This window comes from Candoia aspera, chromosome 9 (assembly GCF_035149785.1).
Source record: "Candoia aspera isolate rCanAsp1 chromosome 9, rCanAsp1.hap2, whole genome shotgun sequence".
In the NCBI taxonomy this organism is placed as follows: domain Eukaryota; kingdom Metazoa; phylum Chordata; class Lepidosauria; order Squamata; family Boidae; genus Candoia; species Candoia aspera.
In genome coordinates, this window is record NC_086161.1 from 1794982 (window position 1) to 1818747 (window position 23766).

General features: G+C 48.7%; 1 protein-coding gene across 4 annotated transcripts in view; it reads left to right on the top strand.

Moving 5' to 3' along the window:
* ZBTB16 (zinc finger and BTB domain containing 16) overlaps positions 1–23766 on the top strand; it is a 147437-nt gene that overhangs the window by 110339 nt on the left and 13332 nt on the right. For all 4 annotated transcript variants that reach the window (XM_063311054.1, XM_063311051.1, XM_063311055.1 and 1 more), the window contains exon 5: positions 17858–18028. In XM_063311054.1, coding sequence (XP_063167124.1) covers positions 17858–18028 — 171 coding nt within the window. The remainder of the gene's footprint in view (positions 1–17857; positions 18029–23766) is intronic.

A 23766-nucleotide genomic window follows, 5' to 3' on the forward strand; every position in this document is an offset into this window, starting at 1 on the left:
CTGTTCTTGCTGTGTGCGGGAAACATACTTAAAAGGGGTCAAATGTACATGCCCTACCTGAACAGATCTCTTCTTCATTTATTGAAACTCTGCTGGTAGGCAGACCTGTTCCACACAGCTTGGGGAAAAACTAGTTTTTCTGTGTAGACACTTAGGAAAAGAAGCTGTCTTTGTTGCTATAGACATGACCAGCCTATAGCCTACATGAGAAATATGGTTTGCTTGATTATTGCCCAGGTCAGTCCTGAGTTCTGGAAAACAGCCTTTGAAGTTGGTCTGGAGAAATGGGCAAATTCGTTCTAAGACAAATGCTAGGTTTGTTAGATTTCTGAGTGTCTATCTAACATCTCGTTTCCCCTCTTGTCTGAAAGACATCCATTCATGGTTTGGTTTTCCACAACAGTTAGAAGCGTCTGTCCTTAAGTGGGAGGGGGTGCATGTTTTGCTCATGGATACCCCAGCCTCAGTCTAGACCAGCGTTTCTCAACCTCAGCCACTTTGAGATGTGTGGACTTCGACTGGCTGGGGAACGCTGGCATTGAAGTCCACACATCTTAAACATCTTAAAGTGGCTGAGGTTCAGAAACGCTGGTCTGGGGCATCTCCAGTTAAAGGATGGTAGCAGGCATCTCTCTCCAGGTAAGGAAGGGCAGGTCTAGATCAGCCCATCTAGAAGTTCAGCAGTCCTGCCAGTTGGAGGCAGTCTTTCTTTTCTTAATTACAGCTAGAAAACTACTCGTAGGGTTCTTTACTTCTGCTGGCTGAGTTAAATTCCCCAAACGTTTGAGACAGAGAGCAAATTCTTCCTCAGTCAGTGACGAAAACAAGCTCCCCGTCCCCCAGCAACGTTCACGTGTCCTACGGAGGCTCTCTTCATTTGGACCTGCTTGGACAGGTTTCACTCTTCAGCCCTTTATCTGTTGGCGATTGCTCCAACAGAAAGTAAGCTAGCTTGTTTTCAGGTAGGTGGGAATAGAAAGTAAGGGAATCCTGGAGCAATGGAGAAGCTAAAACAGCTCAAAGAAGCATTCCTTTGGAGAATCTATTGGTATCCTCTCTTGCCTGCTGGTCCATAAAATTGTTCCCTGTTGTTCTACATTTGGTTCCTTGCGGTTTGAATCCTCGTAACAGTACTTTCCTGGTAGATTTGTATTAGCACTTTGCTTCTGTAATGATCGTTAGAATGTGCTTTTAATACTGTACAGCAGTGATGGCACTGGCCTAGTAATGATTTTTTTTTAATCAAAATCCTTGTTCCTTCTTTATTTTAATGTAAAGGGCTATAAAATAGGCATAACTCGTTTCTCAGCCCGGTGTGTGTGTGTGTGTGTGCTTTTTTTCATGCATGGAATACACAGACCAGTTGCACCACAACAACTGATATAAAATCCAACAGCTTAAAATGCCTGGACCAGTGCAGAGGTACCAGAAAGAATGTAAGATTGGCACATGTCACATCTCCGTAGTCAGCATGTTCTACAACTGGGATGCCCCAACAGAGTTGGGTGTTCTTGGCCACATAGTAGGACTTGGAAAAGACTTCCTTAGACAGCCAAAAACACATTTGCAGTCTGGGACTTAGATTTCTCGCTTTACCATCTTATCTCTGTTTGGGGTAAGGATTTCATTAACCTCTTTTTCCAAAGCAGTGTTGTGTTGCTCCCTTTGCGGCTTCAACTACAGCCCTGAAAGGGTATTCTGGGCTACCTCTAGGTTCAGAGTACTCTTTAAAGGAAGGCCCCTGTGGAGTACATTACAACAATCCAGCCTAGAAGGCAGCAGAGCAGGAACTACTGTGGCCAGTCAATGGCTATTCAGAGGCACTTGCAGCAGCGGAATGAAGTAGAGTTGGAAAAAAGGCCCTCTAAACAGATGAGGCCCCTCAAGTGAAGTGACTAGATCACAGGATGTTGTTGTCGTTTATCCGTCCAGTCGCTTCCAACTCTTCGTGACTTCATGGACCAGCCCACGCCAGAGCTTCCTGTCGGTCGTCAACACCCCCAGCTCCCCCAGGGACGAGTCCGTCACCTCTAGAGTATCATCCATCCACCTTGCCCTTGGTCGGCCCCTCTTCCTTTTGCCCTCCACTCTCCCTAGCATCAACATCTTCTCCAGGGTGTCCTGTCTTCTCATTACGTGGCCGAAGTATTTCAGTTTTGCCTTTAATATCGTTCCCTCAAGTGAGCAGTCTGGCTTAATTTCCTGGAGTATGGACTGGTTTGATTTTCTTGTAGTCCAAGGCACTCTCAGAATCCTCCTCCAACACCACAGTTCACACCCACACCATAGCCTCATCTGCAGAGACATCCTCTTCTGATGTTGCTCCTCCCTAATCCTAGACATGAGAGCCACCTATATGTCTGATCTCTGAGTTTCATGCATATAGTACAGGAGCACAAAGAACTCTTTTCTGGTGTAAACATCTAATTGAAGAGGTGGAAGTAGAGGAAGATGTCATGAACTGGTGACAGAATTTTCTCTACTGCACAACAGAGCGGACACATGTCTGCATCCTGGAGGTGCTCCCCAGAACCAGTTGGGATTTGCTCAGGACCTCATCACTGGCAGTGGAGCTGTTGGCCCAGAATTCCGTATCTCCTGCTTTGACAACAATCATCTCAAAATAAACTGGCTCCATTTTGCCAGCGCTGAACAGTTGAGTAATGCATGTATATCAACTTCTTTTTTTACATTTGACAACACAATCCGACATTAGAATGTTGTTGCTGGCTTCCGTTTGAAAGACTTTTAAAATACAGTATCCTTTTTGGAAGTCTGCTTTTGGCAGTTTGAAGCTGCGATGTTACAGGCAAACAGCAATTGTCACTCAAAAGTGTCATTGTTTCATGCAGGAGCGTGGCAGCTGAATGATATGAGAGGGGAGGATTTATAGAAGGGTGGATTTTGCAAAAGCTGCCACGATAGGGTGGCATGCTCCGTGTGAGTGTGCGTGCGTGCGTGCATGTGCATGTACTTGTTTGTGTTCCACACAGGAATGAAAAAGTCTTCAGAAACCAGTGATTATCAAAGTTTATTTCTCTGGATTTCATGGCAAAGACTACTTGGGTTATGCTGCGAGAACCCCTTTCATGCTGCTTTGTCCACAGAGTGTGTGCATTCAGTGCAATGGGTAGTGAGCCAAGTTAATCAGCTCACATGCCTCCGGACGCCTTTGTTGCCCGCATGGGAATGGACATGCTCCTCTCTCTTCCCAAGAGGAAAGAATGTCTCATTCAGAAAGTGCCCTTCTCTCTGGGCCTCCTTCTTCTGAAATGAAATCCTCTCCATTAAAGGCTGTGGAAGTGCCAAAATATATAAATAAAGCACCAATCTTACCTCTCTTTTCTGCTTTGAACAACACAACACACAGAGAAAAGTTGGTTTCCTGGTGACATTGCTGTGAGGTAGTTAAGTAGCTGAATGCCATTTATGAGTCATTCAGGAGTCCCACTCCCTATTCTGGGAGAAGCCAAAGGATCTGCATGAATGCGGGCAGCCGGGTGCGGGTTGTTGCTTTAATAGAAGAGTGAAGAAAAGTTCCAGTGTATTACTGATATCAAATGAGCTTCCCGATTCTCCTTACAGGTGGGAGTTGAATGCGTGGCAGGGGGAGATGGTTGAAGTCTGGCCAGAGAATGGGGCAGCCTAATAGGGAACTGCTGGTTAGAGTGCTGAGCAATGGCACATTTATTCTGTTCTGGGAGGAAGAGGGCGGAAGTCTGGAGATGAGTGGGTCCATCACAGACCTGCTAGGATCTAGGAGCCAGTTTGGCCTAGTGGTCAAGGCAGCGGGCTAGAAACTGGGAGTCTGTGAGTTCTAGTCCCACCTCAGGCATGAAGGCCGGCTGGGTGACCTCGGGCCAGTCCCTCTCCCTCAGCCCAACCCACCTCCCAGGGTGGTTGTTGTGGAGAAAAGAGGAGGAGGAAGGAGTAGTAGGGATGTTCCCTGCCTTGAGTTATTTATAAAAATAATAAAGGCAAGATAGAAAATAAATAAAATAAAAAATAAAATAAATCTCCACGGGGCTGAGCAATCTTGTGATGCTGGGAGCCATATATAGAAGGATGAGGTGGTGATGCAAAGGCAGGGGGGACATGTCATCCACACTGGCACATTCAAGATTTTCTGGGTTTTCCTACCTCTGTGGAGGGAGTTCTTTAGCTTTTGAAAACGAAGCCCCATTTTAGAGCTTGTCCCAGTTGTGTCTTTCCTACCTCAAAATGGTAGAGAACTGTGCTGGTGGGTTTGGGAACTGTGGTCAGAGAAGGGTCAAAGGCACATGGAACCCTGGGACTCCCAGTTTCTAGGGAGACTGGATGGGTTTATGCATTATGTGAAGCTATAATGCAGTTGGTTTGGTTTTGGCTTAGCGTGTTCTTTGGACCCAGACCCTTTGAACCCTGGCTTATTGTGTTTTATTATGCCTTGAGTTGCTGGACAGTCAGTTGTGGGTTATTCAGTAGAACTTGCTTGAGCAAACGAGAATCCAGCCTCAGCCTCTTTTTCAAGGAGCCCCACGGTCAGAGGAAAACCCATCAGATTAGCCATGGGACAAGCTCATCTGGCAAGTCAGATGGGCCCACAGCAGGCAGACCAGTTGGCTCCCACACAAGAGCTGCCTAGGACATGCCCTTGGTCTCTTCCATTTTGCTCACTGCCAGGAAGAAAGCAAGTCTGAACCACAGTAGAGTCCAACATGTACGCTTTGTCGTCTCCAGACAACCAACCCCTGTTCTCTGGCTTTGTGGGCTCCTTCCAAGCCCTCCCATATCTCTGTCAGGAAACACATCACAGGTGAAGGCCAGGAAGTGTACAGAATGCTCCCTGATGGAACTCCAGCAGGCATGTTTTAAGGCCCAGCAGTAAAGGATTCCGGAGCCTCAGCAGCAAAGCAGGCCTCTATTGATCCAATCAGAGTTTTGACATTGATCACTCAAAGAACAGCTCTTCAGAAAAACAAACTATCTGCACCAATTTTCTCCAAACTGCTGATCTATTGATGCATTGGACTATAAATCCCATCATTCCCAACCAGGCTGGCTGTTGACCATGGAGGGCATTAGATTGAGGAAGGCTGATCCTGATCTCTACTGCATTTGTGTCTTAATCAATTATCTTTGAGTGATATCTAATTTCTATAGTATCAGACAAACTTTGTTTTAATCCAGCGGAGGGCACAGAGCTAGTGGTCAGGAACAGACTTCATGAACACTACTTGCTTTCCCATAACACAATTTATTTATTTATTCTAGCAATTTCCAGAAACTTGTGAGCCACACCTCAAAGGTATGTCGTAGATATTCCTAAAATGCACAGCCACACTGGACTGCCAAGTCACTGCCTGTCAGGAAAGCTGTGGGAATAAAAGAAGTCTCCGATCAGGCTACATGAAATACAAATATTTCAATTAATGGGGATTCGAGGCTTCCCAGACTGTTTCATTGGAATAGGGAGTCAGAAGGGAAAAGGAGGCAAGACAATGGCTTCGCTTTCATGAAAACGGTGCAGGCTTTCTTTTGATCTGCTTGTCCTTATAGATGTTACCACATCAGGGCTGGCTTTGGTACTTGTCTTGCCACCTGTTCAGGAAGAAGAGAGCAATGAGGAAGGCAAGCTGTTTTACTTTCAAGTAAGCAAACTGAGATTCAGTTTCATCTCCAGATAGGGTCAAGAGAGAACAATTCTTGGAAAATCCTGGAGAACTTCTGCCCATCAGGAGGGATGCTATTGAGCTAGATGGACCAAGGACCTAGTCAGTTGAAGCAGTGACTCCCTAGGAGGAGCAGTGGGTGAGTGCAGGCAAATACTCACAGTAACTTCAGTTCAGGATAGTTCCTGGTTGAGTCAAAATATTTCATGGAAAAGGTGAGGTTCAAAGCAAGAGGAGAAGGTGGCCCTGCATCCATATTCTGTGAGGGACACAAGGATGGGGAGTGGCTGGGACTGTGCATCCTTGGAGAGGTTCTTTCTGGACTATTTTGTACCCCAAGACCTTCGTTTCCTGTGAACCCACCCTTTGGAAGACTTCATCACAATGAATTTATCCCACACAATTCCCACACACCTAGAAACTATAGTCATCCAACACACTAAGCAATAAACCCAGCTTAGCAAGCCATCATAGCCATATGCACATGACAGGTCACACCCCAAAAGAAAGTCCATGATGGCTCAGTATTTGCCTGCAATATTTGCCACCCCGAGCTGGGGTCTCACAGATGCTGCACTGCAAACTCCCCCAGCCCACTGGGGCTTCACAAAGTGTGTCACGTGTACTCAGCCAGGCAGGGCACGATGGTGTGTGTTTCTGTATTTTTTCAGGGTGGAGGGTGAGAAGACTTGAAGTCAAATGTCTCAAAGTCAGATCCCTTTTTAGTATGAATTTGCTGTATCTCATTCCGAGCACTAATTCCAATTTAATTGCAAGTGGCCCGAAGCCTCTTCAATAGGAGTAACAAATGGTTTGATTTTGTAAACTTCATCAGACTGCATTTTAAATGCGACACAGTAGCCTGGCTCGAATGCCAATGAAGCACTGAAGTAGCTCTCTGTTTACTAATTATCCGTTTTTACTTCAAGCCACGCTGGCTGGCTTGTCTGATTAAATCGGATTTGTGGGATACAGAGCAGCTAGCAGAGTTTTCTCTATAGTAAACGAGATTGGAACTACCGAGCGCCTGGCTGCACACTGTAAATTATATTTCCTTTTAAAGGGGACGTGTCTCTTTTATGCCTTCGGCCTGCCTTCTGCATATTAAACATGACGGTATGGCAGAAGAAAATGTGCCTGGTTTAACTTTTAATGGGATGTGTGTCTCCAGACGTATTTATTTCCCGCACGCACACCAGCACACCCACCTCTGTAAGACTGGGGGAAGAGGAGCGGCTGTGCATTTAACCAACGGTGCCCCTGGTTTTGGAAGAGGGAGGGGAAGGAAGTGGGCATTTTACAGAAGGGGGAAGGGAGGGAGGGAGGATCAGGAAAGACCAAGATCCAACCCTAACCCTTTAACCTTTAAAGCATCTAGCAGTAAGCAAGCTGGAGTTTGCAAGGAAGGATGGAGACCGGTGGAGCATCAGGGCCATAAATGCCGCTTCTCAGATCACCTGATATTTACAGCAGCCGTGCGCCTGTGGGACCAACTTATGGGTTCCTGCATCTTTTCTTCCAACCTTCCTCCTCTTGCTCCATCCCTCTCTCCTTCTCTCCTGCGGCCACTTAGTTGCCTCCCCCAAACTTCAGCCTGGGTGCCAGACTGTTCCTTCTCCCATCTTTGATGTATGTTGTATTTATTGTCTGCTCCTGCTGACTTGAAGGAAACAGTCCCATGTCCGGGAGTTTTCCTGACAAAGCCACACATGCCTGACCCCACTTGTTCCTCTCTCCCCCCCACCACCCCGGTTCCTTCTTGATCCTTGCCCCCTCCCCTCCCCTCCCCTCCCCCTCCCTCCCCCCAAAGCAAGAAAGATGAGAAAAGGTGGCCATGGAGCCCAACGTCACACGGCCATCCTTAAACCTCCACTGTTGTGAAGACTTTAATTCCACAAGCTTGACCTCTCCTGCCCCTTCTTTCCATATCTATCTTTGTGCCGGGAGCTTTTTATATTTTAATTTGCTTTTGAATGTCCTACAAAATTAATGGTATACTTTTCTCTCTCTTTGGGCTATTGTGTGCCGTACAGTCCTGCCGAGGCCCCTTGGTGTTTTCTGATAGCGCCGTTACCGTGGAAATGAATGGCCACGATGCTTTTCCCCATCCATATTCTCCCGTTTTAATTGTTGACAGTAAAAAGCATTTAAATGCTCTAAATTTGTAATCATCTTCTAGAGAAGGAAAGGGGAGGGAAAAACATTAAAATGTCAAGCCTATGAATAAGTCTACCCCTTTCCTCTTTCTGGAATTGCATTTCCCTTCTTCTTGTCCCCCCACCCCAAAAATGCCTCGGGGGCTGGATGCTTATTTGGGGGCCCTTCCCCCCCCTTCCTTTCCCTGCCTCAACTTTCCAATATCGAAGTGCTTCTTCAAAACGAGGAGGATTTGGCGTTTTCACAAGCGGTCCATTTTTGTCAATTTCCAGGCGGGGCGAGCGAAGGAGAAATGGCTGTTCTTAAGAGCCCATAAAGGAAGCAAGTGGCTGCCTGCCTTCCAACACACACACACACACACCACACTTTGGAAGGAGGTTCAGTGAAAATGGACCCTGTGGGTTACAGCTTGGATCAGTTTTAAAGGCATCCATCCTCCCCACCTGCATTGTTGGCTTCATCTCACCACTTGTCAGCCTCCATCAGGTTGTGAAAAGAATCTCCCAGTGGCTTCAAGTTGATGAAATGGGATGCACTGGTTTATTTTTATGGCAAGAGTACAAACAGCCTTTGGAGACTGCAAAAAATCAAAGTGTGTTGCCAGGCCCACCAGGAGCATTAACCTTTGCCTAAGTGAGTTCAGGATGGCGCAGTTTTGTTTTACGTGTGCAGATCTACACGGCATTTCAGTTGTAAAGTTATTTTCCCCTCCAAATTTTAGTCCTGTCTACAGTTCCTGTCGGACCAGTTCCTCGTAGGTTCTGCCCTAGATGGGCCAATCTCTTCCCCAGAGAGAGAGGCCACAAAACCCCTTGAGACTGTTGTGCCCTCTGCTAAAATTTCTGCCCCTGTAACTAGGAAGGGTTTTCCAACACACTTGCATCTTCCTTCTAGGAGTTTAGCATCACTCTCTGCCCAACAGGTAATCTGCTTGTTTGTTTTTTTCCTTTCCATTTGATGGGAAAGAATTTCCTTCTCATGTTTTCAAAAGAGAGGAACATTTGCTGAAATTTGGCTGGGTGAATAGGGACTTTTCCTGTCATTATTCAGCAGCAGAAGATACTTGAGCGCGGTGGTGCTGTTCATGGGGCAGCCATCCCCTCAGCATCCTGCACTCCCTCGGTTTCTTAAGGTTTAATCAAGTCCTGAGGGGGTCTCCCCATTTTTTCCTGACCAGGAAGCACGGAAGCAGTGGAGTCCCAAAAAGTCAAAATGGCAGCTGCAAAGGCAGTGTCAGCACTGTTTTGATGTGCCATTCCAGCCACCACCTTGACTTGCTGGACATCTCCCTCTGCCCCGTGGATGCCCCTGATGGGAAGCTCCAGTAGGATGATGAGGCAAATCAAAAGGAAAAGTAATCTCAGTGCCACAAGCTTAAATTAATAGAATAAGCAGAGGAACTTCTTGGAAAGAAATGATACGGGCCTTGAGATGTGATGAAAAAACAAAGATAGGAGGATAGAAATGGCCAGGGCAGGGTTCATTTTTGCCCACTACTGCTTAGTCCTAAGCCTGGGATGACTGTATTGCAGAGGGAGACTTTTTCTTTAAAATTGCAGATTTGGCTATGGGAATTAGCGTTTCTCCCCAGCCACGTGGCAGAGTGAGAGGCTGCCTTGGGGGACAATGGCGTGGAGGGTGTTGTGCCAGCAGTTGGCAAGCCTGCCAAAGTCTAGACAAACAACCTTGGCAGTTGCCATGAACTGGGTCAAGCCCCCACCTCACCTCCACACATGGCTTTAGCGCTCAAAAAGCTTTTTATTTCCTGGCCCCATGCCAGCCAGCCCCTTCAGGCTTTCTCTCTGCTGAACATCTGCCAAAGTTGGCCAAAAGGAAATGGTTCAAAAAAGGATACTGCCCTTTGTCCCTTTCTTAACACTCAGCCTTCTGGAAAACCAATCCCTCGGTCTCCCAGCCGTCCTCCTTCCCTCTCTTCCAGGGAAACCTAGAAAATTTTGCAAATGAAATAAGCTTTGCATCCTCCTGTCTTATTTCATACCTGGAGAGCATTTGGGGGCTTAAGAAGGCTCCCAGCAGCTGTATAGGATCAGCCAAAGAGGAATCCAGATGTAACCGATGAAGAGATTCTTGCATTGGAGTTCTTCAAACATGGGGGAGAAATAAGAGGATTTTCACCAGGGCTAGAGCAGGGGTGCCGGGGTCTGTGAACTTAGATGGGAAAATGTGTAATTCTATTTTCTATTATGCATTTAAATAACTCTATTAATTCATTTAAATACACGTTTCTGAGAAGGGGTTCATCGATCTCCCCAGATTCTCAACATGTGAATTCTCAAAGGGGTCCATGGCACAAAACGGTGGTCTAGATAATTGGTCACACTTCCCCCAGTGCTTGGGCAGAAATAGAGGCACCCCTTTACCCCAAATGGTAGAAAGATGCCACCGCAGAGGCAGAAACTTGAGATCCATGTAGCCCCTTCTGCTTAAATGCACCGGAGAGCACCCTTTAATTTATACAAGGACACACAGCCTGTTTGTCTTTTCAGAGGCTGTTTTTTTGATGACAGTGAAAAACTATACCCACAGAAAACTAAGTGTGATCTAGGTGGGAGCAAAATACTTTGTTTTGGGTATTGGCAATGTGGCCAGAAATTAAAGAGCAACCTGGGAGAAAGTATGTTTCCTGCGAACTCATGAAAATACAACTTGATCTTTGCCTGATGCAAAACCCCACGCAGGAAACAGCCATTTTGGCAAGAGAGCCCCGTCCTCCCCTCCTGCCTGCCTCTTCACTTGCCCCAAAGAGGAAGGATGCTCCAGCCGGCTCTGAAATCGCCATGTGGAGGGCTCCCCGCTCCTGCAAGAAGCAGCTGAAGACACGGGGTTGGGGCAGGAAAAGCATTGCACGGGCGGTGGCACGAGAGGGAGCTTCCACCTTGGGTGACGGCCTGGGGCCTCTGGCTTGGTGTCAGCTCTGCAGATGCCCAGACCCATTTATCACCACTGCCACCTCTGGAGTAGGTGGCACCAAAATTAGGGGGGGTGCATTTTTGGCGGGTTATTCCTTGCATCGTGCAAACTCCGAACATGGCTGGTTTCCAGAACCACCTTGTGCATTGTCTGAATGCAGCAGCCTGTAATATTGAGAACTTTGGTCTCTGAAAAGCAGGGGGTGCTGCCTGGTTCTCCTTCTTGTCCTTGCCGGAAATCTGCAGCTCACAGATGCTCCCTGTATCATCGAACGTGTTATTCCACGTGGGGCTTCCTGCAGGTGTAGTGGAATTGCCTCCCCCCGGGACCCCAGCTGGCACGGGCAAGCTGGAGTCCCAGCACATCTGGAGGGCTCTCTCGGGGCCTGCCATGGGCACCCACTAGGCGCCCTGCTGCCTCAGACCCTGGACAAAAAGGAATGTATCCATGCCTGCCTGGACATGATCACTGCACCTTGGAAGTAGATCTTGGGGATCTGCTGCTCTCCTCAAGAGCCCATGGGCAAGTAAATGGTCTTGGATGGAACCACTTCCTTCTACCCAGTTGGGTTTAAAACGAAACACTGTCTCTGTGGGGACAGACTTATTTTTTGCTTGTGTTCGGCAACGGCTGTAGAAGCAGGTTCAGTGTGCACGGTGCCCCCCCATTATCAGGGTCCAATTAGTTCCACAAATGAGGATCCCGGGGCGCCTCCGTAGATTTGTTCCAGCCCCCCGCACTGGCCCGGCGTCATTGTCCTGCCTTCCACTCCTGCTGGCAACCTTTATCTTGGCCTCGGCGGGTGAAACTTACGGGAGACCTCTCTGGTCAGGCGTCCTGCGGCTCGGGGCCGCTCCGCCACAGCTGGCTGAGGTGCTCAGGCCCTCAGACCCCTGACCTTTGCCCCCGGCCCTGCTGACGTTCTGAAAGTGACAGCCCAGAGGCCCGCATTCCTTGTGGGATTTGCTCTTTGTTGCCAGGAGTGGCAGGTTTGGGAACACCAGCGAGGCTTTGCCGGGCTGGGGAGGGGGCTGTTTTGTCTCCCCCGAGACAGGAAAGCAGATAAGAGGGGATTCTGTCCTGCGTCGAGAGCGGGGGCGTCTCCCAAAGCCTGTTTTTCATCCTTTGCCTCATTAATTCTTCGCCAAGCACGGTCTTTGCCCGTCACTCGGGCAGGGCCCGGCGGAGATCAGATAATTCCTGCTTCCCCCCCACCCCCTGCGTGGCGATGTGTGCCTCTGCAAACCGACAGGTGTGCTCAGGAGCTGCGCTTCCATCCCGCGCAGCCTGGGTTGGGGAGGGAAGGGCAGAGCCCGGGGGTCTTGGAGGAACGTGTTGGGGGCTGTTCCCATTTGCTGGGCTGTCAGAAGCCTGTGTCTGGAAGGGGGTGCACCTGCAAGCCCCCTCCAGCCCATGGACAACATTAGTAAACCGAGTGGTGTGTTTTCACAGCACTAGGACCGGCACATCCATCCTGGACAGGGCTACGGGATGGGTGATCAGAGAGGGCTGGGGGTGTGGCCCGATGGGAGGCTTGCTAACCGAGTTGTGTGTTGTAGGCATGGCGCAAACGGCATTTGTTCTCGTTCCTTTTGAAGCCCCTGTGAAGTTTTTTGAAGCCTGGGGATGAATGTGTCTGTGAGTGTAACCAAAGGGAAAACTAGGCGCAGCCACAGCGCAGTGCTGAGTTTTTCTCTTCTCTCCGCTCCAAAGGATCGCAGTAGCAGAATTCTGCCATCATCCATTGTCCATCCTTTATAGGCATTTTTAAAATGTTGATTATTTTATTGGTTTATACCAAACGCAGTGATATTCACCTCCTATGGGTTGCAGTGCTCTCTGGCCCCAACGTAAGCTTTTTTCCAAAATGCTAGGAGACTTTTTGACAGAATTCTCGCATCGACCTCTGCTTGCCCCTCCTTTGGGGCCGGTGGATAAAACCCCTCGCAGCTTCTCTGCGTGAGGATGCTTCAGGCTGAACCACATGGTAGCTCAGCAGTGAAGGGTACGTCTGCGTGGCGACAGGTTTGTACATTCGCAACACAAGGCGTAAAAAAGGAGAAATTTAAATTTCAAAAATATTGCGTGAAAGGGGTGTTTCCAGGGTAAGAAGGGTGACCAGGGGGCTGCTCTGCCTCAGAAATATAAAGGGCATGTCAGAAGAGGGGACCAAGGAGGTGCTCTGGCCAGCTCAACTTCTTTTGCATCCTCTTAAGATGCAGACAGAAACCTGTCTCCCCGGAGCTGGACCGCTGCAGGGCTCTGTAGCAGGGAGGAGGCAGACGTGTACTTGAATTAAAAAAAGCAGCTGTTAGCAAACGTGTTGGGGGGGGATGCGGGGAGGGGGCTTACGTTCCCTGGGTGCTGCATGATTCAGAAGGCTCCATTGGCTTGGAAGCTCTGGGTTGGGGGGGGCAAACCCTCCTCTTGGTTTGGGGCTGGCTCAGCTCCCCACTCTCTGAGTGGGCCACCCTTGCAGCCCCTGCCATTTCCCCCGCCTCCGAGTTCACGGGGGCCTTCGGCATGAGTGTTGGGACGCTTGGCAGCAAACAGGAGACATGCAGTGTGGCACAAGCTGTTGGCGGAAAACTGGATCGCTGCACCCCTCTAGCAAAAAGGGGGGGTCTGATTGTGTTCCTCCTTTGTCCTGCCATTGTCCTCCTTCTGGGCCCCTTGGAGAAGCCACGGCAGCCCACCCTGCCCCACTAGTGGCTGTCCTCACTTTGCCCCTGAATCTGGGCCGCAGCTCCGGGACGGCGGCCTTCTTGCCAGCTGGTTCTGGCCTGAGTGATCTCCCAAGGTGGGGGGAAGGGGGGTAGCTGGGCTCCCAAGGGCTGTGCATCCAAGGAGGGGGTCCTGGAGGGTGCTGGGTGGGCCACCCTTTTAGGAGCCCCTGCACTTTTAAGAGCAGCTGGACTTGCCAGCTTTAGCAGCAGAATAATGCTCCTCCAAAATGGGGCCCCACTTCGAGTTTGCCTCCTACGTGCAGGGGTGTCTGCAGCGCATGGTCCGAAAGGCCAGGAGGGTGGCCACAGCAGTGCAATTAAAGCTCTGCCTGTGTTCATGTTCAGACAACCCTGCTAGGCTGCCCTGGAAGGCTGAAGAGAAACCCAGCCTGGTTCTATTAGAGCACTTTGCAACCGTCACAGACCCACGGAGAGCCCTGTTCCTAATTTTGGAATGGTGCATGTCCTGAATAAAAACGGGTCATTGACATGGGTGCTTATTTATGTGACACAGAGTCTCTGAGGCCAGTCCTCCGTGGGGTTGGTACAACTCAAGGTCTGGGTTCACACAACACCCTAAGCTAGGTTAACATGGAGTTGGATGGTCTGTGGTCATGCATGTTGTGGGAAGCCAGCCATTGTCTTAGGGCCTTCCATGAACCAGGCCATTACACTGAGCCAGAATATGTTCTGCAGGATGGAGGGCCATCCTATCTTCCCTGAAGACAGCAACTGTGGTTTGTGAACCTGGGCTTAGTGGTGTATAAATCCAGCCCGACCGCCTGGGATCTCTGCTTGTCCATCCAGTTGCTTGGAGGGTCTGGAAAATGCAGAGGCTGCTGGCTGTGTCTGGGCGACAGGTGGGGCTCAGTGACTTCACGGCCGTCCTCTAGTCCCCTCCCAGAAATCACTGACACACACATTCACACACTTACCCATTTTGCAAATTGCTACCCCAAAAAAGCCTGTGTCTATTTAGAGGTCCCTCTCCGTGATTAAGCTGGCGTTTGCCACACGAGATAATGAGGCTTTGCTCTGGGAAGGTGTGTGCACCTGGCGGAGTTTCCAGCTGGGCCACCTCCCCTTAAAGATGTGATTGGTGTGGAGCAAGTGCAGGTGTGAAGAGAGAGGCTGCTTTGCTGGCACTCCAGGGGGAATGACTTCCAAGGCGCTTGTCTGTGTCAGCGGGGCGGGGGGAGGAAGGATCTCGGCTTTTATCGGCATCAGGAAGTACTTATCTGAGACCCTTTCCTGCCAAACACTGTGGGGACAGCCACCAGCTTGTTAGCTTTATAAGCAGCTCTGTGCACAGGCCTGGAGGAAGAGCAGCCTGGGATCCCCGATTTCTGAAAGTTGCAGCTGAGCACCTCTTGCTTTGGAGGGGAGCCTCAGCTTCCCAGGGGTATCAAGTTGGCCGGTCTTGCAAGCCCCCTTGGGACCTCTGGTGCTCCAGGCACACCCACAACCGTAACATGTTTGTGTGTTTTTCATGGTTAGTGCAGCCAAGCAAGGTAAAGGCCACTGAGTTCAAAGGTTCTTTATTGTGTATGACGATGTTACAATTGACTGAAGGGTGTTGTGACATTCCACGTCTGTGCTCCTGCACCAAGTTAGAAGTGCTTCAGAAATAAAAGTACTACAACTGACTGCAGGTAGTCCTCACTTAACAACCACAGTCAGGACTGGCACTTCGGTTGCTAAGCAAAAGTCATTAAGTGAATCCAACCTGATTTTACGGCCTTTTGTGCGGTGGTTGTTAAGCGAATCACCATGGGCATTAAGCAAACCACATAGTCCTTAAGCAAATCATGTGGTTCCCCATTGATTTTGCTAGCCAGAAGCCAGCCAGGACGGTTGAAAATGGCGATCACGTGACCGTGGAATGCTGCAACTGTCATAAATGCAAACCTGTTGCCAAGCGCCCAGGTTATGATCATGCGACCTTAGGGAGGATGCAACGGTTGCGAGGACCAGTTGTAAGTGGCCTTTTTTGCAGCACTGTCGTTAAGTCTGAACCGTCACTAAATGAATGGTTGTGAATGGTTGTCTTTGGATTGCCTGCAGCCAATAGCCACCCCAAGATTATCCGCTGCTTGGGTGCCAATGAAACCGCTGGGGCTAGCCGCCCTCCCCGCAAACCCTAGCTGAGCAGAACGATGCAGAAGCCCCCTTCTCTGCCTCTCACACCCCTCGCGTGGCCTGTGACTCTGCAGTCTCCTAAAACCAAATTCAGATTTGCAAGCTGAAAATGGACGCACAGAAACACTGCAGGGTTTGATGAGGCAGAAACATCCGGAGTGCTCGCTCTTCCCCGTTGGTTTTCTTTCATTTGATGCCACAGAAATTGGTTTCAAAATTTGTTGCCAAGTTTTTTTTATGGGGGTGGGGGAGTACTTTTCTGGACCAAAATGACATTACCCAGTAGCAGCTATGGCATTCGGACACCTTCCTGGAGTGACCCATGTTCAGCATGGTGCCAAATTTAGCCTTTGTGATGAAGGCAATTGGCACCGCTCCCCCCCCCCCCGTTTCCTTGCAAACATAATCATGGACAGTTCATTTCTGGCATGCAAATGAAGTAACAATTGCTTCTCATTTTCTTTTTCCTTTTCCCCCCTTCTTTCTTTAAAGGCAGCACAGATTCATGGTTACCTTGTAATGTTGTGCTGCTGCTAATGAACTGCTAATATAATTTTCTAGATAATTTTATTTTCCTCCACCTTCCCCAGATTCTAATGTGCCTTCGGAAAGCCAGCATTTGGTCGCTTTATTCTTGCCTGAGTGACACGGTTTTCACGGTTTCCTATGTTTCAAAATAATCAGCTCTGCATAAAGAAAGGGAAATGGTTTTATAGTGCAAAAGTTCCTGGCTGTTTGGTATTGACCACGTGTAAATATTGAAAGGAGGGCGGGAGAGATCTGTCACCTCGGTGGACATAGACCGTAGAATATTGTTGGGTCAAATGTCTGGAGACGCTTGGCTGGTGTCTCTCCAGTGGACCACAAGCAGCTCAGAAGACCAGAGTCAGAATGTCGATGCTCATCCTTCCTGTGAGTGAACTTGTTCAGGCTCCCTTGCACAACTGGTGTGGAAGCTGTCGGAGGTCCTGGTGAGAATTAAGCATGTGTCCTTCTGGCTGGTCTTCACAAGTGAGTGTTTCAAGTGAGAAATCCGGGCCCAGTCAGGCATTCAGGTGGCACCATGTCACTCCCAGCTATGAAAATGTTTCCAGCTGAGCTGGCATTTATCTCTTGCTTTGAAGAGGAAAGTTTGAGAGCCCATGAATGTACTTGATTGCCCCAAAACCTGGAGACCAGGATCTGTCCTGCCCACCCACCCCAGAAAGATAATTTTCAGAATACTTGGGAGTTCCAGTTTTGAGACCAAAAGAAACCTGATCCTTTCAGAGTTAAGTGCAGAAGTTTTTCAAGCAATTGTGATTGTTTTTTTATTATTATTATTTTACATTTTCAGAACGATCTCTGGTTTGCCTGTGGACATGTGGGAAGTGCATTAGGGAAACCACTCTCTTCCCCCAATTTCAGCTGGTGAAATTAAACATCCATCTTACATATATGCATTTCTTTTCTTCCGTCTCTCTCTAATTTACCTACTATTCTATTTATTTGATTTGATTTGATTCTAATTTGCTTCCTAACTAGTGTAATAATCAGGTTTCATTAGAGGGGGGAATGCTTAGCTAATAAGTTCTTTGATGGCTGCTTCTGATGGAACCCTACATATTAAAAGTCACTGCCTTCTCTACCCCGGCCACCACAGTCTTCCTACAAGGAAGTTCTGTCTTGAAAACTTGCTTGTATTCCATGCCTTAAAACAGGCAGGTGGGTAGGTAGCTGGATGGGCAGATGACCACAAACACAGAGACAGAGACAGAGACAAAAGCTGTGAATGCTGAATGTTCCTCTTTGCTCAAGTTTCCACAATTTCATTTCTCCCCAAGAGGGGAACAGAACTATGTTCTTTGCAAGCTGTGTGAAGATCAACAATGAAGGTGTTTTTCGATGACAGAAAAGTCACTGCATTCAGATTTGTGAAAATCTGCCTTCCTTTCTGATCCATGCATAATTCTTGCCCTCTTCCCAAGATGAGCAAAATTAGAAGAAATTATGAAGATAGGTAACCACTGCAAAGTAATTCATAGAAGTAACCGAGTTTTCTTGTCTCTGGCTTTGCTTTTCAACCCAGGTAGCAATTACTAAATTTCATGACCGATGGAAGTGCTGGCCAATGTCTCTCTTTCCTCGGCCATGCACAAGTAGCTGTTCTTGTCCCAGACTCGGGGAGGAGAAAGTGAGGCGGTGGTGCCTGGGGAGGCGCACCTTCTGCCCACCTGGCCAGGGAGATGACCTTCCATTTTCCTCTTCCTCCAGGCTCGGACATGGCCGTCTTCTGCCTGCTTTGCGGGAAACGTTTCCAAACGCAGACAGCCCTGCAGCAGCACATGGAGGTGCATGCTGGCGTGCGAAGCTACATCTGCAGTGAGTGCAACCGCACCTTCCCCAGCCACACGGCCCTCAAAAGGCACCTACGCTCCCACACAGGTAAGCAAGGTGGGCTCCCCTCCCTGGGAATTGTGCCTGGGAAGTGATGGGCAAGGAGTTCGCAGCTCAGGGCTGCAGACCACGCACGAGGGTGGGGCTTAATGCGCTGGCTCAGTTGAGCGGCACATGGTGCATCCCTCCACCCCTGCTTCTGACACTTATTTCTCCCTCAAATATACCTTTGTAGCATTTTTGGTGCTGCTGATTGTGGTTTCTTTGCCCCTCTCTGTCTGTTCTCCTAAACCAGCACTACTACCATTCATGCTGATTGGTATGTAATCGTAGCAGCCTGTTACTTGTTTCTGTAACATGTAACATACTCACAAGGAGTGGGGAATTTGCAGGCAGCAAATCTGGGCTTCCCATTCACTTCTTCTTTCTCCAGGGAGGAGGGGGGATCTAATCAGATCGTCAATCGGCACTTCCCTGTGTAAATAACGGCACACACCGTTTTTTTTTATTTCAAAGCCTGCACTTTTGAAACTGTGGGACAGGTGTTCATGCATCCACTGGACTGAAAAGGAAAAGCTGAAATGGCTCAGCTGACTTTCCAGGAATATAATCGTGGCATTTGCTCCCACTATAAACACACATTACAAATTGCATATTGCCTGGTTCTCTGCAATGATGACACAGCGCATTAATATGTGGCCCTTGGTCACACGACAGGTATTAGGCTGCATGTGTTAATGTGTGCCAACAGAACAGCGCTTGCAGGTGGGTGAAACTCCACCCCAGAATACTTCTGTAGCAACATGCTTCCCATATAGATTCTACCGCATATGAACTGTGAAGCCATAAGCATTTCCAGAAGGTGGGACCCCTTTTCTCAGTGGAGTGTGGGGAAGCCAAGATATACCTTCAGGGTGATTTCTCAGCCAGATTGACCCCTGCTGACTTCATGGATTTTTCTAGTGTGGGCCTCCCAATTCAAGTCACCAGCCTCTGCAGGGAGAAGGAAAAGGAATGCTTTGGCTATACATTTATCTGCTTCAGAAAACTTGGGGCAGAAGACAGTGGACCTTTCCTGCAGACAGTGGGGTCAAATCCAGCTCACTGGATGAATTACACCTTCCTCCATCACCATTGCAAGTGCTTAATCCAGCCTTTCTCAACCTTTTGACCCTGGAGGAACCCTTGAAATATTTTTCAGGCCTCGGGGAACCCCTGCACGTTCAGGCTCAAATATAGGCCAGAAGTTACAAAATTATTATATTCGTCTCATGGGTAGGCCTGTATAGGTGCACGAACAGTGTTCTTAAACTGAAAATAAAGAATGTAACTTACCTTTTTAATGTGAAGCTGCCCAGATTTGAAATGAATTTTTAAATAAATTGTGATCTCCCAGGGAACCCCTAGTGACCTCTTGCAGAACCCTGGTTGAGAAACTGTGGTTTAATCAGTGTTTCACAACCTTGGCTTGCTGGCTGGGGAATTCTGGGAGGTGCAGTCCACACATCTTAAAGTTGCTAAGGTGGAGAAACCTTGGCTTAGGCAACCCTCACTTCCCACAAAGGCCCTTGCTCTGAAGAAGGGGCTATGCTTGACCGGAAATGGGGCAGGCTGCTAATCTGACCTGTTGGAGTTCACCCTACCTCCTTCCCTTCATGCTCCAAATGGCATAGAAAGACCACACTAGACCTTAAAAATTCACCTGCTGTCGACGGGTGCTTTGTACCAGTTGCCCTGCCCATCTGTCCTTGGAGGGCACCACCACCAAGTTTCACAAGATCTTGTGGGCTTAAAAAAAAGAAAAAGTCTTCGAAGACTCAAATGTATTTGTTCATTCTCAGCTCAAACTTCCTGAACAAAGATCTGGTGCTCTCCTAAGATATGAGCCATTTTTAATTGTGTCTCTTGTGTTATGTGTGGCTCAGAGGGCACCATCCAGGAGATGCCACAGCTGCTGTAGCGCCAGCGGGCACTGCTTGGCTGAGCCTAATCATGGTGGATGCTCCAGCCATTTGTAGCACAAATCATATTTTGTGTCTGTGTGTGAAGGGTTTGATGTCCTGGACTGCCTGTCCCGTAAGCACTGAAAGGGCCATTAGAGCTCACCTGCACCTGCTGCCTGGCAGCGCCCTTTGCCTTCGACTGCCCTTTGCCTTCTGCAAAGAGCTGGGTCAGCCCCTGCATCATCCTCACTCATTAATATTCTGTCCTCTTCAGCCCCATTTGCTTCCAGTATGGCATGCTTAGCATCAGCAGCTGCGTTTGGTACACAGGCCAGGCGAGCTCCTGGCAGTGACAGATCCCTGATTCACTTGGCTGGGTGTATAATAAAAAAAGGTTGGTCTGCCAGCAAGCAGCGGCTGCCTGCTTTCTGGATCGTCTGCTTTGCTGGCTAACAAGTCCACCAGGTAACAAGAGAGCGGGGGCGGGGGGGGCACTGGTCCCAGGTGCAGCCGGCCAGCCAGAGGGGGCTATAATTAGTCCCGCTTGTCCTGGACTTAATGTCAGCCTCATTAAGAGGCCTTGCAAAGTGAATCAGCGTGCCATAAATTGGATTTTTTTTTTAAAAAGCCTCGACAGTCGGGGTTTTGTCTACAGTAGACAAAGAATCAGCCCCAGTTTCCTGCTTCTGTGAAGTTTGCAATGCCAAATGTCACTGGTGAGACTGGGAGATGCCAGACAGAAACCTGCCTGTGTGTGATCGGCATGCTTAATTGAATGTTCCAAAGAGGGTTCTCCACAATATTAGCCCTCTGCTTGAGCATAGGGAGCCCATTCTAAACAACTTCGAGCGGGGAATAAAAAAATATTCCTGAGCAGTTTGAGAACCTCTCCAGCCAAGGCAAGTGGTTGCAAGAAGTGACTTCTGCTGCTGCTGAGCACCATAAATGCTCAGAGGGAGCTTCTGTTGAAAAATTAATTTGACAGATCTGTTGTCACTCCCAACAGAGATGCATGGAGGAGGTTGTTGCTGCATGGAGTGTGTGTGTGTATGTGTGTGGGTTTCTTTGAGTACAAAAAGTCTGAAAAGTGAGAAGGGCAGCAGCAGAGGCAGGCAGGGGTGTCCACAGAGTGTGGTCAAAAAAGTCAAGAGGACACCCTGTGCGATGCACATAAAACTTGGGTGGAGCTTCAGTCACACCACTGCGGCCTCCATCTTGACTTTTCTGACCACACCCTGTGGACACTCCTGACCAGAAGGCAGAACTCTAGAGTCCTTCCAACCATGTAGAATCTTGCATGCTCCTGGAAAGTTAGTTGACACTATCCCCATTTTACAAGTGGGGAAACCGAGGCTGAGAAATCCAAGGAAGGATGTCTAGCCATGAGGGACACACCCCTTTGTTCCAAACCCAGCCCATTCTGCACTCCCTGGGTCAGCTCCATGGCCAACTTCTTTTCCCTTTCTGCAAACTAGTTTTCCTTTGGCTTCAAAAATAGAGAAACTGAGCAGCTTCTTCAGAAGCGTAATGATGGGGGCATTAGAGAAGTATAGAGGCAGAAGACCCCTTTGAAGTCATGCGAGCGGCAGTCTTAAAGCGTGCCATACAGGTGCACCAGCACATCTTCCCCTTGGGATTGGGGGTGGGGAGGAAGAGTGGTTGCTGGGAAAAGGCAATTAGTAGGGAACCAGTCGTGGCGTTGGCATTGGCCCTCTTCTACAAAGAAGGGAAAGAGTGCATAAATGCAAACCGTGTTAGTAGTCCAACAGAAACAATGGTGTATTCTTTACCCCTTCTGTCCTCTAAGAGCTGCTTAAGGGCACAGTATCTCCTGCTATCTTCACAATAATCCCATGAGGAGGGTTAGGCACCACGTCACACCTTTCTATCATCCTAGCCATGGTTCCCCACCAGCTCTCATGAGCTAGCTGTCTTACTGCCTACTCACCTTGCCTATAGGGATAGTCCAAAAAGGATGGGAGGGAAGAGGAGTTAGCGGACCAGTAATTTGGATCGGATCTGGGATGATTGGGTCTGTTTCTAAACAATTCCCTCTTGCCCTCAGAATATGAGTTTGCTCCCAACATGGGTTGATCTGAGTTTTCCACAGCTGAGCCCCAGGCCAACCATCTACATGCCAGGCCCTCCAGGAGCCCATGTTTCCACCCAGCTTTGGGACTGGGGAAGGGCAGACATTCCATCTTGGGCCCTGGAGGCACCTGAGCTGTCCTAGGATCCATGAGAAATGACCTCTTCCCCTCAAGTCACACGTGGCGGCTTTTTCCCAGCTCCTCTTCGGATGTCCAGAGATGGGGATGCCCTGACCAGACGCTTGAACAAAACTCCTCAGCAAAGCAGGGGATGTCGTGGCCACTGCAGCATTTCAGTCGGCTTACGAAGTGGCCACTCTTGTCTCTGGGGTGTCTTTTGAGCAAGGCTGGGCAAAGGTTTGGTTGGAAGGAAATCACCAAATCGTTGTGATGCATCAGTCAGAATTAGGGGCTTTTGAATTCGTCTGTCCGTTTGAGGACCACACACACTTTTATCAGACCAGTCATTTGGATCGGATCTGGGATGGTTTGCTCCCACTTTTGAGCAACATGTTCACTTCTGCAGCAGAGCAAATGTGGGAGGAGGAAGAAGATAATTCTGCTGCGGGGATGGCATTGATGCCACGAGGGTCCTAATTTAGGAGAGGGAGAGAATTAGAGAGAGAATGTGTGGCTAAAGCCATGGGGTGGGGGGATGAAGCAGCAGGAGGGAGGGAAGAAAGATAGTAGAATATCACGGGCCAAAGGAAGTGGAGACGGCGGCCCGTGAGTCTATAACAAGGAGGAGAATTTATGCTCAGGCACGAGTTCAGTTTGACATGGGGATAATGAAAAAGCGTAGGTCATTGTGGATGACTTAAGCTTTCAGCAGCGGAGGAAAATGTATGAAACGGGAGCAGCATTACACGCTTGGCGGCTCCGCACATCTGCAGCAGGACAAGTGAAATACAGTGGGGCCATTCTTTACCATAAACTTGTGGTCGTCGGATTTGCCGAGCCTGGAGAAGATTGTAATTACACTGACAAGACAAATCAGCAATATTTAAATATTCATGAACAAAGTCTGGGGTGATCAATCTATCTTTATTGTCCTTCCATTCAGCTTCTGTAATAAATATTTTTTAAAGGAGAGGGAGAAGGAACTGAAGCTGCTCACTTCCTCCTTCCCGCCCCCCACCCTTTGAGAAGGAGCCCTGAGATTTGGAAATGAGAGATTGGTTGAGCCGGTGGTCAAAATCTGGATGTTTTCAGCAACTGGCGCCAGAAAAAGGCTGAAGGGGTGAACCACGCACAGAGACCTTCTCCTGTGCAGCTGCAGGGGGGCAGAGCAGCCGAGGACTCTAAACGAACCGACATCACTGGGTGAGAAAACTTCCAAATTCCCCAGGCTCTTGGTTGGCTGCTCCAGAAACCAGGTCTCTGTCAAGAAGAAGACAGCCGTTCCCTAAGGTGGCGCAGAATCTGTCTTTTCTCTGTCTTTCCATCCTGCAGTCCTACAGATACCACCTTGTAGCCAAAGATCTACTAGAAAACGCGCCCCGCCCCACTTGGAGATCCCTGTCCTCATGACTGGCATCGCCAGCAGGACCACTCTAAGCTCTCTTGACTTCTGCATCTTCAGGAGCAGCCTCCTGGTTTTTTGTTTTTTTTTCCTTTTCATTATGTTGTTATAAATCTTGAGACATTGTATTGTTTCCACACAGTGATGTTTTTACAATATTAATTGAAAATTATTGGCATTCTATTATTTACACAACTTAGATTTTTGCAGATAAAGAAGAGGGGGAAAACG